The sequence below is a fragment of the Rattus norvegicus genome, chromosome 19 (assembly GCF_021556685.1).
Source record: "Rattus norvegicus strain SHRSP/BbbUtx chromosome 19, alternate assembly SHRSP_T2T, whole genome shotgun sequence".
Taxonomy (NCBI): Eukaryota; Metazoa; Chordata; class Mammalia; order Rodentia; family Muridae; genus Rattus; species Rattus norvegicus.
In genome coordinates, this window is record NC_141552.1 from 30,249,973 (window position 1) to 30,268,297 (window position 18,325).

Below are 18,325 nucleotides of genomic sequence, written 5' to 3' on the forward strand. Positions count from 1 at the left end.
TGAACTCTAAGAAAATAAGTTAAATAACTGAACTTTTAATGATTAAAAATAACTTTCCTAGCCTTTAATCATTTTTCTAGGGAAAGAAACAAAAACTCAAAATTATCTATTTAAGGAAATCTTCGAATATCCAGAAAGTTTCTTTCTGTGGTGCAGATTTTGCAATGGTTTAATTTTCCTTTGAACTCTCCTCACACATTTGCCTTCTCTTGATTCAAGTGCCCGTTGCCAGAAGATGCTTCCCTGGCTTCTTGTAGTCATTCATCTAACAGGCAAATTATTTTTAGAGAATATTCACCTCTTTATTCAAGGTACAAATTAGTTTCAGATTGTGTGAATATGCGGGGGAAGGATATGTAAATGCAGTTTGCATTTGGTTAATGCTTAAATTAACTGCATGTGTTTAAGGCCTTGCTCTTGAACGTTCCTTTCTATCTTTAGCTGAAATGCATAATTCAGCATAGTGCATATAGTTATATTGATCACAGCTGAAGATATTAGCACAAAGGGGCTCTGAAAATTGTTTAGTTGAATTGTTCTCTGCAGTTATTAATGGCGTGCTGGAAGATGTAAGTTTAAAGAACAAAATTGTATCTCATTTGAATAAAATGCTGTTTAGTTTAACCTGTTTTTTGTCAAATCATAAGGTAAAGGGTTGGTTTTCATCCTGTACAGAGCACTTTGATTTTTCATATTATAATTCAGCAAGCCTATTTTCTCTTTGAACTGTAGCGGTGTGGTATTTTTAAAGACCCAAATCATATCCTAAATAAGCAGATTGATAAAGAGAGAATACACTGTATAAATCTACATAATTTCTGCAGAGGGAAGGTTGGTGCTGCTCAGTGATGTGTCCACATTAAGTTATCCTCCCACAAACAGACTCTGTTTTTAAAATATCAGTAAACCGGGACATAGCTGTTCAAACAGAGAAGAGTGAAGAATGGAAACACTTACGACTTTATTTGTACCTATTGACATATTCTTATATTTTTGGTTGTGAGCCTAGCTTTTAATGGCTGAGCCATCTCTCCAGCCCTGCTGACATATCCTTAGCTATGCAAAATTGAAAGGATTAAAGAAAAAAACAGAGCATGGGAGAGATCACAGTGTGCAGAGCAGTGCGCCCTTTATAACGTGGCTCCTAACCTTCCTAATGCTTGGCCCTTTAGTATGGTTCCTCATGCTGTGCCAACCCCCAGCCATATCATTATTTCATTGTTTCTTCAGAACTGTAATCTTGCTACTGTCATGAATAGTTCTGTAAATACCTGATATGCGACCCCTGTGAAAGGGTCCCTGGACCCCCTCCCCGCAGAGGGGTTGACACTGCCTTTGTACATTAGCTAGCATCTTAGAATCCCTGCTTCTGTCGACTATGGAGTGAGGTAGTTTATCATCAGGACCTGAGTCCCCTCCCTCTGAGTCACGGGTTTTTATTGCCACTGTTGTTACTCTGGCCTTGGCACACTGTTTGCTGTTGTTTGGTTGTTCTGTGTCATTGGCACTCTGCTAGTTGTCTTAACTGGATCAGAACTGGAAGTGCACGTTACCATCGTAGTCCCAAACCCAAAGGTTTATTTCATAAGAATTCACAACGAATATTTAGTTTGGAGACCAGTGTTTGACCCACACCTTCAAGTTTTCCAGATGGTTTTCACACTTGGAAATTCTTTTAGTTTGCTGGAATATAAGCAGTTTATACCATAAGAAAATCTTTACTCTTCTATCTGTTAACAGAAGTGTTTATATATTTAATAATAAAGTATCTCTGTTATCTTTATGCACCTAAGAATTTCTAGGAACTATATGGTATTAAAAATATCCTAATTTAGTTCATTTCTTCTTAACTGGGTAACTTAACATTTTTACTTCTATGGTGTTTATAGCTTGGGACCACAAAACCTAGAAAAAAGGCAGAAACACATTTCTGTGTAACAGCCAGTCAGAGTGCAAGCACATTCATGGAAAGAATTCTTGGCAAAGGCGTTACTTGCTCCTTTTATATTAAGAGAGGGAAACAAAAATGTATAACTTTTATTGAGGACTTAGAATAAACAAGAATTGTTGAGTTCAAAAAGAAATTGAGAGAGGCACTTTGGATGGCACGGTCTAGAAGTCTGTGAGGAGTGGGCAAAGCCCACCACGATGAAGACTGTGGGAGCAACACACTTAAGAACACAGGGCTAAAGAGCTTAGCATCTGCCTGTGTACCATGTGCTGCAGTGCCTGCAGGGGCCAGCAGAGGGCAGAAGATCCCCTTGAACTGGAGTTACTGGTGCCCCGTGGCTGCTGGAAATGGAACACAGATCTCTGGAAAAGCAGCCACCGCTCCTAACTGCTGAGCCATCTTTCGAGCCCACCCCTTTATAAATGAAGCTTAATACAGAGACCAGGACATTGTGTATGAATTTGCTGTTCTCTTGATTTCTCCCTAACAGTTCTGCTTGTGGATCATGGGGACTTTTCCTTAAATCCCATAAACTGAAATGTGATCACTGACTCTGCCTTAGAATCTATTCCTGTCGGGACAGATTTGTTAGGAATATGGTTGACTAAGTTATAGATTTGGAGTTTATAAAATAAACTTGTTTCAACTCAAAGAGTCTTTGCTAAGCGAGGAAGAGAAAATTCAAAAAAATCAATTGGAACACTAAAAGACAATTTTTTTTTACATGTCTTTCAGGACCCTTAATAAGTAAGTAAAAACCATATACTTGGAAACATATATTTTTAGGCATTTTAAGTAGAATGTTCCTTTGAAGTCCCAGAGACCGCAGTGTCCTTGTGTTAATACTGTGAACGTCAGTCTTGAGTTTGTGATGGGCAAGTGAGTCATGTGGTGGGCACACGATGGTGTTCATTGGTACCTTGTCCCCTGCTCCCTTGTCTGACGAGCTGGCTCTGTTTCTCTCTGACCTGATACTAGAACCAGCTTGCTGTGTAACCAGATCTACATTTTTAAATGTGTTTTCGACATCATTCTCACTTAGCTTTCTAATGTGCTGGTTTTATTTTTAAGACCAAAATGAGAAGCTGGTGCAAGAGAACAGAGACCTGCAGCTGCAGTGTCTGCAGCAAAAGCAGCAGCTGCATGAGCTCCAAAATCGCATGAAGTTCTTCAACCAGGTGAGCCATTTCCCTGCCTCACAGTGCGTGCGTGCGTGCGTGCGTGCATATGTGTGTGTGTGTTTGTGTGCGTGTGTGTCTGTGTGTGTGTCTGTGTGTATCTATATGTGTGTGTCTGTGTGTATCTGTATGTGTATGTCTGTGTGTATCTATGTGTCTGTGTCTCTGTGTCTGTGTGTGTATATCTGTATGTATGTGTGTGTCTGTGTGTGTGTGTCTGTGTCTTTGCATGTGTGTGTGCATGTGTGTGTGCGCGCATGTGTGTGTGTGTTCAGCAGAGAAAAAAACATAGTGTTCAACATAGCAAGGAGTTAAAATGTGTCACTTGGCTCATTAGTTAACATACTTGGTTATATTCTGAGAAGATATTCTTAGTTGCTGAAATGTGCTGAGTACCTGGTTTCTTAAACTCATAGCCTCAGTTACTGTATGTTCCGCTAGCTAGTCAGCGTGGTGGGAATCGGGCTGTGAACTGTCCTCACTGTGAACTTGGGCTTTCTCTGTTACAGGAGAGTGACATCAATGTTGATGACCTCAGTGAAGCGCTCCTGCTTATAAAGGTAGCGGTGTCACACTCAAACATTAGTGCCTTTCTTATGCTTCAACGTCATGATGGCCTTCGTCCATCAACATTATGCTCAGAGAGTGAATTGTTTGTGCATCTTCTAAAACTCACTGCATCTTAGTGCGAGTGTGTGTGTGTGTGTGTGTGTGTGTGTGTGTGTGTGTGTGCACCAAACGTGGCGGAGGTAGGGGGTGGTGAGGGAGGAAGAAAGCAATGCTTAGGAAATGGTTAGATGACATTTAGTTATAGGATATGCATATTTCATAGTGACATCAAAGTCACATTAAATAGACCTCAACACTCCAAAGCCCTTTGCTTTAAATTACACTTCACAACACTTTGTTTTTACCTGATCCACTGTGAGAGCAAGTGAGGTGTCGGACCGTAAGTCAAGGCCTTGTCTAGTTCTGAGGCACTGTTGTCTACATGTACCCTTTTCTCTTTATATCATAATGCACATGTTGATCAGATGAAAAAATGTGATTTCATCTTTGTTATGAAAGTGATAAACTATTTTTATTTCTCTGTAATTGTCCCAAATGTCTATGCAACTGTATATCTTAACAAGCTTTATTCCTGGGAGAAAATGGAAGCTGATGAGTCCACCTGAGCATTTCTTGATTTATCATGTTGATTTACATGGTCATATTCTGGACATCCTTGTTTCAATTAAAAAACTCTGGTTTTACTTTAGGCTCAGAAAGAACAAAAAAATGGAGATCTTTCATTTTTAGAAAAAGTGGACAGCAAAATTAATAAAGATCTAGATCGTTCCATGAAGGAGCTTCAAGCAACTCATGCAGAAACAGTACAAGAACTTGAAAAGACAAGAAATATGTTAATTATGCAGCATAAAATAAATAAAGACTATCAGGTACTTCAGACACTAACTTGAAAAGTTTCTTTTCTGTGATGTTCCCCTGATGGTTGTCTTTTCAGAGAAACATGTTGTATTATCTTTTATTGTCTATTATCACCTACCATTAAATATTAGTAATACATCCCTGGAACTAGAGAGCTGAGATAGTTTAAAAACAAATGATAAAGCCTTGGCTTTGGAGGAGCCTGGTGACAGTAATCTCACCTGTCTTTAGTGTTGTCACTGTTCTCAGGGAGTCACAGCCACCATCCTAAAGCCGGCCACAGTGTCCAGGTCAGCTCCCCGTCATAAAAAGAGGGAGCTACCGCCCTGTCAGCTATGTGACGGAGAGCACTGTGGTTTGGAGTTCCCGATAGCCATCCAAAAGATGTTAAAATCATTCTGGTTTTGAAAATTCCAACTAGAAGTGCTTAATTGGTAGCATGGCGACCTTAAATCTCATGTAGAAATCTTTGAATCCTAGCATGCTAGCTCTAAAGCTGCATCCTAAAGTTCTTGCTCAGAGGCACTCTGACAGATGCAGATGGGACAGTCATAAGCAGTGAACCTTTCTGTCTCATTTTTAGATGGAAGTTGAAACAGTGACTCAGAAGATGGAAAATTTGCAACAAGATCATGAACTGAAAGTGGAACAATATGTTCATCTTCTCGACGTCAGAGCTGCACGCATCCAAAAGCTTGAAGGTACAAAGTGCGCGGTTTCATGGCCATTGGAAACGCCTTCCAAATCCTCGCTCACAATATCTTCCTGCTCACTTCTCTCCCCCAATTTTAAGCTGGAATAAGTTACCAGAAAGACTATTTTATCTGATTCTTTTCAACTCAGGAATTTTTAGTAGGATTTTTCAAGAATTTACTGTTTTCAAATTCAGGATTGTAGGCAGGATTTCAAAGCACTATATAAAGCGTCCCAGCCTCGAGCCTCACCCCGCCCTCGTGATTTTCCTTCCATGCACCATGTGCACCTTAGCCAGCTCTGTGCCAGGTCCACTGCCCATTCCCAGCACCAGGGTTTGTTCCTGGCCTACACTTCCTTTCTTCCTTGACATCTCGATAGTAAATCCTTCTGTGTTACACAGTCTAGCTTGTGCTAAGCATGGCAGGAGGCTGGCTCTGATTGGCTCAGCCACCATCCCTTTACCTGAAATACCTTATAGTGATTTTCAAACTTTAGAAAATAGGGAAGCCATCCAAAGAGCTGTGTGTGCCAGTACACGGGTGTAATCCCAACTTTTCCAAGGACAATGTGGAAGGAACCCAGGTCCAAAGCCAGCTTGGTACAATGCGGAGTGCCTGGGCAACCTGAGCTATCTGGAAATTCTACTATAAGAACCATCTGAGCACAGAAGGCACCATACTGCCCCCAGCTGTTTCTGTAGACTTGGCATCTCAAGTGAGAAGTACCTCTGCACTCCCCAGCCAGAAGCTTCTTTCTGGCAGGTCCCCTAGATCACATCTAGAGTGCTTTACCTTGCTATTTGGGTGCAGTGTGTGTGTGTGTGTGTGTGTGTGTGTGTGTGTGTGTATGTGTGTATGTGTGTGTGTGTGTGTATGATGACTTCATCTCTTCTGTGTGAAGTCTGCGCATCTTGGAGACAGGGTGGGTATTGTCATTGTGTTATTTCGTAGTTGCTATGGTGGAAGGATCCTCCCTAGAGGTTCTGCATTGGAAACTTAACCCCAAATGGAACCAGGTTCATAGACAGAAGGTTTAAGATTCAGTTAAGTCGTTTGGCTCTGCTCTCAAGAATTGATCAATGCCACTACCACGAAAGTGGGTTAATTGCATTAAACAGTGGGTTTATTGTAAATGAATGTGGTCCTTTCTGCCTTGGGACAACATAGGGAGAAGGTGCTTGCCAAATACAGAACAGTCAACTTGGACTTCTCAGGCCTTACAACTAACTTGAAGAGTTAAATCCTTCTGTGGGAATGTAGCTCTGTGATAGGATGCATGCTTAACCTGCACAGTATCCTGGGCTCAGTCACCAGCACCAAATAAGAAACCAAACAAGTAATCTTTGGTTCTTTATAAATTACCTGGACTCAAATATTCTGTGACAGCATTACAAAAGGACTAAGACGATGCTTCCTGCATTTTTTTGGCACACATTCTTTCCCATACTAGCCTTTGTGGTCTGAGTTCCTCAAGGGCAGGGCTTCAGTTTCCCTGTCTGTGTTCCTACTGCCTAGCAGTTTGCTTAGTGTGCCTTAGAGGCTTGATTATGTTCATGGAGTGAATCGTTAATTATAGGGGGCAGGCAAAGCATACTGGTAAAGGCTTCCAAACACTTGAATGAAAATTCTGCACTTGGTGGCCTCCCTTTTAACCAAGAAAATTGCATTAAACAAATTTTATTGATTACTACTTGGAAAAAACGGTATAGGATACTCTGACTTCTGGAAAGTTCTGTTCAGTCAGATAAAGACACTTAGTTCTTCTTCAGAGACAAGAAGCTCTTAAAGGACAGTCTGGGAATCCCCCAGGCTCTCCTAAACTGATGAAGAGGTCTGAAAATAGTATTTATAATGTTATTTTTTCATTTTTATTATTTTACAAGTTTATAATGGAGTTTCTCAGTGGCTATATGATGTTTGATAATCACAACAAATTAAACACAGCCACAGGTGTTTTCTGTTAAGTCAAGACCCTAAAGACACTTGTAAAAATATTTTTTAAAAACTTTTTTAAAAGTTGAAAGGATTAAAATAATCCTACTTTTCACATATTTTGGAACTTGCAACTTTGAAAGAATAAATACTATGATTTGCATCAATGTGCAGTAAGTTATTATGTGTATTAAGATATTTAAAATTAGCATTTAAATATTTAAAATTAATTTTTTTCTTTTCAGTATAATCAGTAGCAATAAGTATAAATTGTTATCAAAAGACTTTTGGAATCCTCAGTAAGTTTTAAGAGTGTAAAGTCGCTGGCGAGATAGGTGACTCGGGTGTGGAAGACAGTGGGCACGAGAGGCAGTGCTGAGCACTGTAGAACTAGCAGAGAAAACCCCAAAGGATGGGGGAAATGAGGGAAGGAGGGGGATAATGACACTAAAGCAAAATAGAGTAATGGTTTAAAACAAAGAGCACTTGTCAGCCGGAAACAAAGAAAAAAAAAATAACAGAAGACTCGGCAGTGCCCAATCCAGAGCTGGACTACTTCCTGATACCGCTTGAAGGGCTTCCACAGAGAGGAAGAGGGGGTCTTATAGACGCAGGTGGAGACATTTTATTCCAAGCTGTACTTATAGAGAGATGCATAATCTATAAAAAATTAGACTTATAAAATGTAACTGATGTACCTTTAACTGCACATTTAAAGAATTAATTTGTTTAATTTAGGCCTATGTGTACAACTATGAAACTATCGCCATAATTGAGATTACCTCCCCCAAAGTAGAAGCAGACATGACTTACTCAGCTAAAGAGGTGGTGTTCAGGAAAAGAGGTCGGTGGGCTTTGTGAGAGGAAAGATAACGGCAAAGCTGGAGGAGTGCATGGTGTCTGTGACCTCGGTCTGACTTGCCTTTCTTTCTCCTGCTCCTGGCTAAGGCTGCCTTACAACTAACTGTAGGTGTAACGCTTTTCATTCTCAGTCTTAAACTGCAGACTGATGAGTTACAGTTGCACATAATTTAAGGTTGTGGTTTTGTTGTTTAGAGACTGGTGCTAAGCAAGTCTTGAGAGTCTGTGGTTGTTAATGAGCACCATTGCAGAGAGTAACAGTGCAGCTATAGACTGTAAGGTCAAGAACATCACTGAAGGCACCCAGACGCCCGGCCACATCAGAAGTTCCTTTGCATCCGCATATGTCAGCATTCTAACAACTCCAAACTGTGTCTTCCCTTGCAGCCCAGCTGAAGGATATTGCCTACGGCACTAAGCAGTACAAATTTAAACCAGAAATCATGCCAGATGACTCTGTTGATGAATTTGATGAAACCATCCACCTAGAACGAGGAGAAAATCTATTTGAAATCCACATCAACAAAGTCGCCTTTGCTTCTGACGTCCTGCGGGCATCTGGTGATAAAGAGCTTCTCACTTTCTGTACCTACGCTTTCTATGACTTTGAACTGCAGACAACTCCCATCGTGCGAGGCCCTTGCCCAGAGTATAACTTCACCTCTCAGTATCTTGTCCACGTCAATGACTTATTCTTGCAGTACATTCAGAAGAACACTGTCACTCTGGAGCTCCACCAAGCCTACAGCACAGATTACGAAACGGTTGCGGCCTGTCAGCTGAGATTCCATGAGATTCTAGAAAAAAGCGGTAGAATTTTTTGCACAACAAGCTTAGTTGGTAAGTACAGTTTTGGATGTTTTAATCAGCAGGTCGGCTTATGTGTTTACTGGCATACTCAATTATTCTTATCTCACATATTACAGGTATTTTGGGTAGGGACAGTGATCTTTACTCACAGGTGTCTGAACTATCTTTAGTGTCAAGGATGATGGTGCAAAATAGCTATTAATACTTACAACCATTATAAACAGCCATTAAACTTAGAAAGTCCAATGTTTACTTTGATATTGATGCTCTTGCTTAATTAAAATGTTAATTGTATTACATTCTTCATGCTTCTGAAGACATGCCAACACTGTTACTACATTCTAGGAACAGTAGACAGTGACAAATAAGGCGGACAAAGGCTATGCCTAGAGGGGAAGACAAGTGCACACAGGCACGCACATGCACACACGCACACACGCACACACGCACAGGAGAACTTTCCCAGCCCAACTGTAAAGCACAGAGTAGCCAGGACAGACATATTGTCTGTAAAGAAGAGAAGCAACTAAGGTAGAAAAGCTCTCGTAGACTTCAGAGTCTCCTGCAGTACGGGCTCATCCCAGCACAGACCATAGGAAAGATGAGTCCAGTCCATCTGGATCCTCCCCCAGTGTCTGAGCTCATAACTGAAATTCTCTCCACTTCTCAGGATCTTCAAAGGAAGTCATCCTAACACTTCATCTTGTGTGTTCTTTTCTTTAAATTTCTCATACTTTTCTATAATACACTTGTTATAGTAGTGTTTATACTTCATGATATTGAAAAATTAGGGATTTACTTATTCCCTTTATATATTTATCTAATTTTGTTTATACATGTACTGAGAAATCTATTTTATTTTCATTTTTTAAACTCTTTTTTACTCTTATGTTTCCACTCTTTTACCAAAATACTTTTTAATTAATTTATTATTTTTACTTTAACAATTTTATATGTGTATGTATACTATACACACAATGTATATTCAATATCCAGTACCCTCTCTCATCTCCCCATATGCTTTTGACCATGTTTACAGGACCAAACAAATATTCCCTCCCATTGAGCAGGCTCCAAAACCATTCGGTTAGCTGTTGGGTTACCCCAAAACCAATCATGGCACTGCCATACCAGTGGGCACTTCTTGCCCAGCAGCTTAGTGTCCTAGCACATAAAGCCCACACATTGTATGGCCAGTGATGACTTCTCTCCTAGCAGCCATAGCACGTTGCAGCACTGTGGAAGCAAGCCTCCAGAGGGACGCTTCCAGTTTAGTTCCAGGATCATTTTCCTGTGTCCTGAATTCAAAGCTTGTGGTGACTCCACCAATAGTGTTTTACCATTTAGTTGTGGGGGACAAGAACAATGACCATAGCCTGTATTGTTTTCAGAGCTTCTGTGGCCACCCTAGATGACAACTCATAGAGATGTGTTTTCCACCCAGCACTGAGACTTCTGTGTTAAAAAAAAAATGGCTTCTGGGAGCGTACGATCTAACCATGTAGGGTACTTCCATTCAATCTTTTTAATTTTTTAAATTACATTTTAGTTATCGTATAAAGTAGCAGGGTTTTTATACCTCTCTTAGTCATCACTGATTGTGCTTAGCATTCTCTCTCTCTCTCTCTCTCTCCTGTACTTCTAGTAAACTGTCACTTCATCTCATTGTTTTGGGGTTTTTAACATTAGTCATCCTCTTATACTTTCTAATGTTTTTAAGCTTCCTCATTTGGAAAGGTAACCTCGTCGTCGTTGTTGTTGTTGTCATTATCGTTGTTGTTGCTGCTATTTTTTTTCTAGTCTCTTGTTTTGTTCTCTTTCCAACCACAACATTCTTCCCAGGCCCTTCTTTTCCCTGTCCTTATGTAACCCTGATCTTTTGGTTTTCCCTTTCTCTGCTCATTTTTATTGTTTCCACTTCCACATTTACCCAAAACACTGTTGAACATGATAGCACAGGCCACAGTGGTTCCCATCTGCCATGATGGCTGGAGGTGTGATAGTGGACTGTAATTAATTTAAGCTGCTTTTTCTCTCTGGTACTAGGGAATGGGCCCTCAAGTGTTGACTGCTCAATAAGGAAATTCTCAAATAAAACTGGGATCAATATCCAAGTAAATAAAAACACAAATTACAGACAAGAAACATGAAAAGGCAAGAAGCATGACTCCTCAAAGTCCCAAGTCCTTAGCCCCTTACCTGCTGGATGACAACACACTCGGGGGTTGGGGGGAGTGAAATCGCAGGCGAAGGCACCAAGGGCTCACTAGTAAAAATTCCTAGTTGCTGCAAAGAAGATACAGACAAGAAGATTACTTCAATTTAGGGCCTGGAGAAAAAACTCAGCAATACTGAGGGAAAAGTCAGCAAAATAGGGGGTGGGGGGGAGCAAGGGAAATGGAGGGCAAGTACAGTCAAAGGGTCAGTGTGCACATATGAAAATGTCATGGTGAGCCTATTCCTGTGTATGCTTACTAAAACAAAATTAACAAGATGACGTTTTAAATCATGATTTGGCCTTATTTTATTAGGCAAGAGAAGGGTGGTAAGAAAAGTAACGATGCATTTATTTCAGCCTGTTCATTAGCTGTTCCCTCAGGATTTGCTGGGCTGAGGATATAGATAAAGTGCTTACATAGTATGCACAAAACTCTAGGTTTGGGGTTGGGGATTTAGCTCAGTGGTAGAGCACTTGCCTAGCAAGTGCAAGGCCCTGGGTTCGGTCCCCAGCTCCGAAAAAAAAAAAACAAAAAAACTCTAGGTTTGATATCTATCTACCACATGGCATGCAGGTCTATAACTTTAGTACTTGGGAGGTAGAAGCAAGAGGATCAGAAGCTCAAGGTCATAGTGAGTTTGAGCCCAACTCCAGCTAGATACCCTGTGTCAAAAAACCAACCAAACAAAAAAAGATATTTGCTGATCGTTGATGTGACCAATGCCTGAGCACTGGGAATCTCCAAGAGGTTGGGTTCAGGGAAAGGAAAAAGGAGCAGCCAAGAAAATGGTGTCCAGTGCACAGCAGGAAAACTTGAGCTGTTGTCATCCAGAAGCCAAGTAAGAGGCCACTGAAGGAGAAGGGAGGGCAACTTAATGTCTGAATAGGGCTTTTATTTTATGATTGAGTGACTCACTGCTTAGATAATAGAAAGCAAAAGATTTAAGTGTTTTCCCCACTCCTGTAGCCATCCCAGCCTCTCAGTGAAGACCACAAGTTCATCCAAAGACACCTTATGTATATACAAGTAAATACGTCTGTAGTAGTACTCTTCTTTACAGGCTTTTTAAAATAATGGTAGATATTAAATCTTTTTCAGTATTAATGGTGAATCCCATTTGTAAGAAAAAAACTTGATTAAGTAAGCATGATATACTTAATATTGTAATGTTCAGAAAAAGTTATAGAATTTTCTTTTTGACTCCATATGTCCCAATCCCTTGGGGAGAAGTATTTTGAAGGCACCTGCATTCCTTGCCCTTAAGAAACAAACCTGTGCGGTGTACATACTCACACTTGGTGAGCAGACACACTGAAGGGTTCAGTGCAGTAAGGACGTACAGCTCTGCAGTAGAAGCTTAGCTGTTAAATCTTCCAAAAGCCATGAGCAAAGACACAGTAGAGAAAGAGAAGATGTCTGAATGGAGTGCACAGGGCACGTACCATCCAAGGCCACATTGACCGTGCCATTATTTGGCATACTGTGACCTCCCCCATATGCCTGTGGTCCATCAAAGAAGGGGGAAGGATGCCAAAGATACCTTAAAAGTTGAATCAGAATGTGGAATGTCTCAAAATTTATAATTTTGAGGTTGTATATTGTAAATGTCAGGCTAAATTGAGTCCAGTTTGTTTAAAGAAAAGTACTACAGTATCCAAAAGAATCTGTGGAGTGTCTGATTCATTGTTTGGATTTTTCTTTATGTGCAAGGCTAAAATGATACCAGTTGAAATAGCTCGATCATAGTTGGACATGGCTCTTTACTATTTAACAGCAGTGAAACTCACACCCCAGACACAACTTTGTTTCATCTCTGTTATTTGCCAATCAAACATCACTCGTGCAAGTCCTATTAAGTTATTCTGTATAAAGTTTGTGCCTTTAATATATAGTACCGTTGGTATATTTTACTTGTCTATATTCTCATTTACGTGACTATTTTAACAGAGGTCTGCATTGATTATGTATAGGAACTAAAGGAGACATCCCAAATTTTGGCACAGTAGAATACTGGTTTCGATTAAGAGTTCCCATGGATCAAGCTATTCGACTTTATCGAGAGCGGGCAAAAGCATTAGGATACATAACATCAAATTTTAAGAAGCCAGAGAAAATGCAATTGGTAAGCTTGTTTGACTGTAAGACCCTTTTTTTTATCTTTATTAAATTGGGTATTTCTTATTTACATTTCAAATGTTATTCCCTTTCCCGGTTTCCCGGCCAACATCCCCAACCCCTCCTCCTCTCCTTCTCTATGGGTGCTCCCCTCTCCATCCTCCCCCATTACCTCCCTCCCCTCAAGAATCCCGTTCACTGGGGGTTCAGTCTTGGCAGGACCAAGGGCTTCCCCTTCCACTGGTGCTCTTGCTAGGCTATTCATTGCTACCTATGAGGTTGGAGTCCAGGGTCAGTCCATGTATAGTCTTTGGGTAGTGGCTTAGTCCCTGGAAGCTCTGGTTGGTTGGCATTGTTGTTCATATGGGGTCTCAAGCCCTTGTAAGACCCTTTTATAGCACAGGAATTTGCACTCTCTCCTCATATCCTGTGCTTTAAACTGAAATTGTTTTTTTTTCTTTTAATACTGGCATCAAGTGGCTTGTTTAACCTTTTATTTAGGAATAACCAGTATCTCGGGAAGTAACAGGAGCAGTAGAGCTGGCTTGTGTATACTTTGCTACTTTTTCCCAGTTACAGCATAATCCTGAAAAGGGAAAGTCAAGCAGGGTGTACATGAGTGGTACCCCAGCTCTTCAACAGGCTGGGTGCATCGGATTCAAGACTAGCCTGCAATTTCACAAGCCCCTGAACCATGCTTTTAAAGGGATAAGATGTAGTTCTGTGGTGGACTGCTTGCCCAGCATATATATTACCAGGCTCTTGGTTCACCCCCTAATGCTGAAAAACAAAAGAAAGACAGGAAATTGACATGGTGCCATTAACTGAGCTCCATCTCTTATTCAGATTGCATCAGTATTGCACACGGTCATTCGTGTGTTTACTCTGCACAGGTTATTGCCTGGAGATATTCACTAAACCAGTACAAGACACAGACATACTCCACTGATACAAAGGAATCCCCTCGTACTCCCCAAGACTGTTCAGAAAATGTAACTAGAGAAGTGTTACTACACATCAAGAGACCTTCATCAGTGAATTCTACTCTTAAAGAAATAACTATTATATCACTCTTGGCTTCTTTCAAACTGTTTCATATCAATAGCTTTTTGAAATGCAAAGTAGAATACAAAATCAATATTTTATTGCTGAAAACCAGGAGTGTGAGTGCAGCTCCCATTCCCCAAACTATACTTCTTTGAATATTAATAGCCACATTTTCAACTGGTTCCATCAGCCAGTAAATGCACTAAGTGGAGTTTCATAGAATTCTGGAGTTGGTGACCTTTTATATAACGTGACTATAAATGGAGACGAAGCATGCGAGTGTCAGGGCGAGCACCGCAGAGGCACGCTGAAATGTGCGCACAGTCGGAATTCTAGGTCTTCTCTCCATGGAGTCTGTGGCTCTGGGCTCTGGCAGCCAGGTTTATGGTAGGGTTCCATTCCCCAGTGGTCCACCCGTTATGACTGAGAAATATCCCCCTAACCCCAATTAGACCAGACAGACTTCGCCTTCTGAGAGCAAAGGAAAGCAAGACTCTCCATGCCTGAAACACGTAAGATTTGGAGCTGTTGGCAGCCGTCTCCCACCATGTCAGTCAGGAAAACGAAATATGCGGTCTAAGGAGAGAATAATGAGCCAGGATTCAGAGAAAAGTGGAGAGCAGACGGAGTAACTTCCAGTGTTTTCCCATCGTATAAGCTTCCTGGGGACCGAATTTCTGTTGTACAGATCCATGAAATATCACTATAATGTTTTGTGAAATGGTCTTCTTTGCTACTTTTGCTGGCTGTATTTTCTTTGAGTTCAACTTAAATATAGATTCTCAAACCAAAGGGAACATGGCACCTGCTTCCCAGAGATCCCCTTCCTCTAGTATTCTTCACAGCACACCGTGAAAGAATACGTTATAGAGATGACAATTAGTGTTTTCTTGGTTTTCAATGGATTGGTTTGGTGGGAGACGGGGACACAGTATTTAGAAAATCACTCCACCGAGCTTCCTTGGTTAGTGCAAGTTCATCTGGGTCAGCAGTATTAACCTGCTCAGGTGTCCCACTACTCACCACCAAAGGGCTCCCTGGGGGCATTGCGAACTGTGTCTCTCGCTTTCTCCAATACGAAACTAAATGAGGACTGGAGCACTAGCATTTCTTTGTCTCAGATCATCTCAGCCCTAAAAGATTTATCACTTACTGCAAATGTTTTCTAACATCTGGTGTGCTTACTGGTGTTCCCACGACGGACAAGAAATCGTTTCCAGCTCTACCCAGTGCCTTTGCTCATCTAGTCTGGAATCCTCCCCAGCGTTTCCCCTGTCAGTCCTACCTCACACCACACTCTGGGTGAGCGTGTGAGTCTCCTCTAGTCAGGACGTTCTCCAGAGCCATCTCTCCCTTGGCTCACCAGTTATTGGTCAGAATTGAAGAGCATCACATTAACTGTTGTCTGATATGATTTGGGCACATTCTGCGTCTGTCCTTGGTTACAGTGTCTGCTTCCAGCAGCACAGGGTGTATCCTCACATGTGCCCGGCTTCTCCTCACTGTTCTGAAGCATCTTAATGTTTGAGAAAATGACTTTGATATGAAAGTATGTAGTTTTTTCCATTTACAAGATTTCGTTTGGAGGTTGGAAGCTGATAATTATCTTTTAATTGTATTATCTCTATAATATAAATATGTATGTTTTTCCAGTTGAGTCAGCAAGCAGCCACAACTGCTCAGATCAGTTCACCAGAGTCCACAGACGGCAACTTAAATGAACTTCACATTACAGTAAGATGTTGTACCAACCTACAGTCCCGAGCACGCCACCTACAGCCACACGCATATGTTGTGTACAAGTTCTTTGATTTTCCAGACCATGATACAGCCATTATTCCTAGTAGCAATGATCCACAGTTTGATGACTACATGTGTTTCCCAGTGCCAATGAATATGGACTTGGATCAATACCTTAAGTCAGAGTCTCTGAGTTTTTATGTTTTTGATGATAGTGATATCCAGGAGAATATTTACATAGGAAAAGTCAATGTGCCTCTGATTTCCCTGGCACATGACAGGTGTATCTCAGGTAAGACTGTGTTCTTGATTCTATAAAATTGTAAACACAAACATTAAGTATACTTTAGTGTTGCAGCTATGATCTATTAGCAACTAATTTCTCTAACCTTAGACAATATTTGTACTTCAAGTCTATAATACTGTTGATATTTTTAGTTATTTCCTTACTTGAAACCATAGCATTTTCAGTGTTTGAGGGTGTTTACAACGTACCTAAGAGTATTGCTAAGTTGATTACCTTAAGATATAAAAAGTCTAATGTTGTCTATCCTCCTTTGTGTAGTTACTGCCATATATGTATATATAGTATGCCTATATTTTGACATTTTTCTTGGTGTATGTTAAAATAATGGGTTACATCATGACATTTTCATATGCATATAACATGCCATGGTTAGTCACCTCTCCTCCCCATTACTGTCTTTCCTCCCTCCCCCACCACCTTTGCACATGTATATAAAAGACAACAATGTATTCTGATTGATTTCTGTAATCCTGTGATGAAGTGAAGAGAAAGGAGAGACTCAGTTGTAGGGATCGTGATATTTACCTGTATAGTTACTACTTGGGTAATTCTTTTTTTTTTTCTTTTTTTTTCTTTTTTTTTCTTTTTGGTTCTTTTTTTCGGAGCTGAGGACCGAACCCAGGGCCTTGCGCTTCCTAGGCAAGCGCTCTACCACTGAGCTAAATCCCCAACCCCAATTCTTTATTCCTGTACACTGACTTGTCACTGACATGTATCCTTACCATGAAGTCATTTCCTTGCTCCATTCAGCTCTGCCTCAGCCCTTTAGGATATCTATCTTGTTTGTTATGAACCCAACAATATGATTTATAATTACTGGTTAATATACTTATCTTAACAGTTAAGAAGAGAAAAGGAAAGGTATTTGTTTGGTCTTTTATTGTCTTGTATGCAGTTGCCCCGTTGGTTCCTATCAGATGTGTAGATCTGAGTTATCATGTGTCTTTTTCTTTCAGCCTGAAGAAAACTTCTTATCTAATATGTGCTGGAAGTCAGGTCTGTTGCTAGCAAGTGGTTTCAGTCATTGTAATCTTGAGATAGTCTTAGTTTTTCTTTGAGCTTTTGGAAGATAATCTTGCTGGCTAGTAGTTTGATTGTTGGGTTCTGTTTTGTTATCTAACACGTGTAAACAAGGATAAGCAGGTCTTTCTCTAGGAGGATAGAGTCCTTGGGTATATATGCTCGAGTGGTATAGCCAGATCCGACATAGAGCCATTGCCAGCCTCTTCAGGAACTGCCACGGTGACTTCCATTAGGGCTGCACAAGTTTGCACTCTCGTGAGCAATGCATGTTCCCTTTCCAGCATCCTTGACAATATGAGCTGCCATTTGCTCTATTGACCTTGGTGATTCTGTTTTGATTCACATTTACCTGACGACTAAGAATGTTGAACATTTAAGTATTTCTTGGTCATCTGTGTCTCATCCTTTGAAAACTCTATGCTTTAGTTCTGCACCCCCATTTTTAAAAGTTGGGTTGTTTTCTTGATGTCAAGGGTTTTTTCTTGTTTCCTTCTATATCTTAGATGCAACCCGTCTATCAGATGTGAAATTGCTATGTAAAAAGCCGTTCTGCTGCTTTACTGTTGCTGTCCTCCTTTACTATACACACTTTGGAGTTTCATGAGGCCATCATCTATTGTTGATTTAGTGTCTGTGCTGTCACTGTTCTGTTCAGAAAGCCTTTCCTGTGCCAGTGAGTTTAACACCATTCCCCAGTTTCCCTCTGTAGGATTCAGAATATCTGGTCCTTGATCCATTTGGAGCCGAGTTTTATTCAGGATGATAAATCTGGATTAATTTGCATTATTCAATGTGCAGACATCCCGTTTGACTAGCACCATTTGCTCCAGGTGCTGCTTCTCCCAGTGTGTGTTTTTGGATTCTTTGTCAAAACCCAGCCGTCCACAGGTGTATGGACTTACGTCTGGGTCTTCAGTTCCGTTGATCAGCTTGTCTGTTTCTGGGCCAAGGCAATGCTGTTTGTATCACTACAGCTATGTAGTTCACCTTGAAATCTGGGATGCTGAGACCACCAGCAG

The 18,325-nt window shown here is 40.7% G+C and overlaps 1 protein-coding gene across 8 annotated transcripts in view; it reads left to right on the plus strand.

Moving 5' to 3' along the window:
* Window positions 1–18,325, plus strand: part of Rpgrip1l (Rpgrip1-like) — a 92,311-nt gene that overhangs the window by 35,213 nt on the left and 38,773 nt on the right. For all 8 annotated transcript variants that reach the window (XM_087594507.1, XM_087594509.1, XM_087594508.1 and 5 more), the window contains 7 exon segments: window positions 3,023–3,129; window positions 3,639–3,689; window positions 4,389–4,568; window positions 5,141–5,258; window positions 8,433–8,885; window positions 13,045–13,196; window positions 15,890–16,268. In XM_087594507.1, coding sequence (XP_087450633.1) covers window positions 3,023–3,129; window positions 3,639–3,689; window positions 4,389–4,568; window positions 5,141–5,258; window positions 8,433–8,885; window positions 13,045–13,196; window positions 15,890–16,268 — 1,440 coding nt within the window.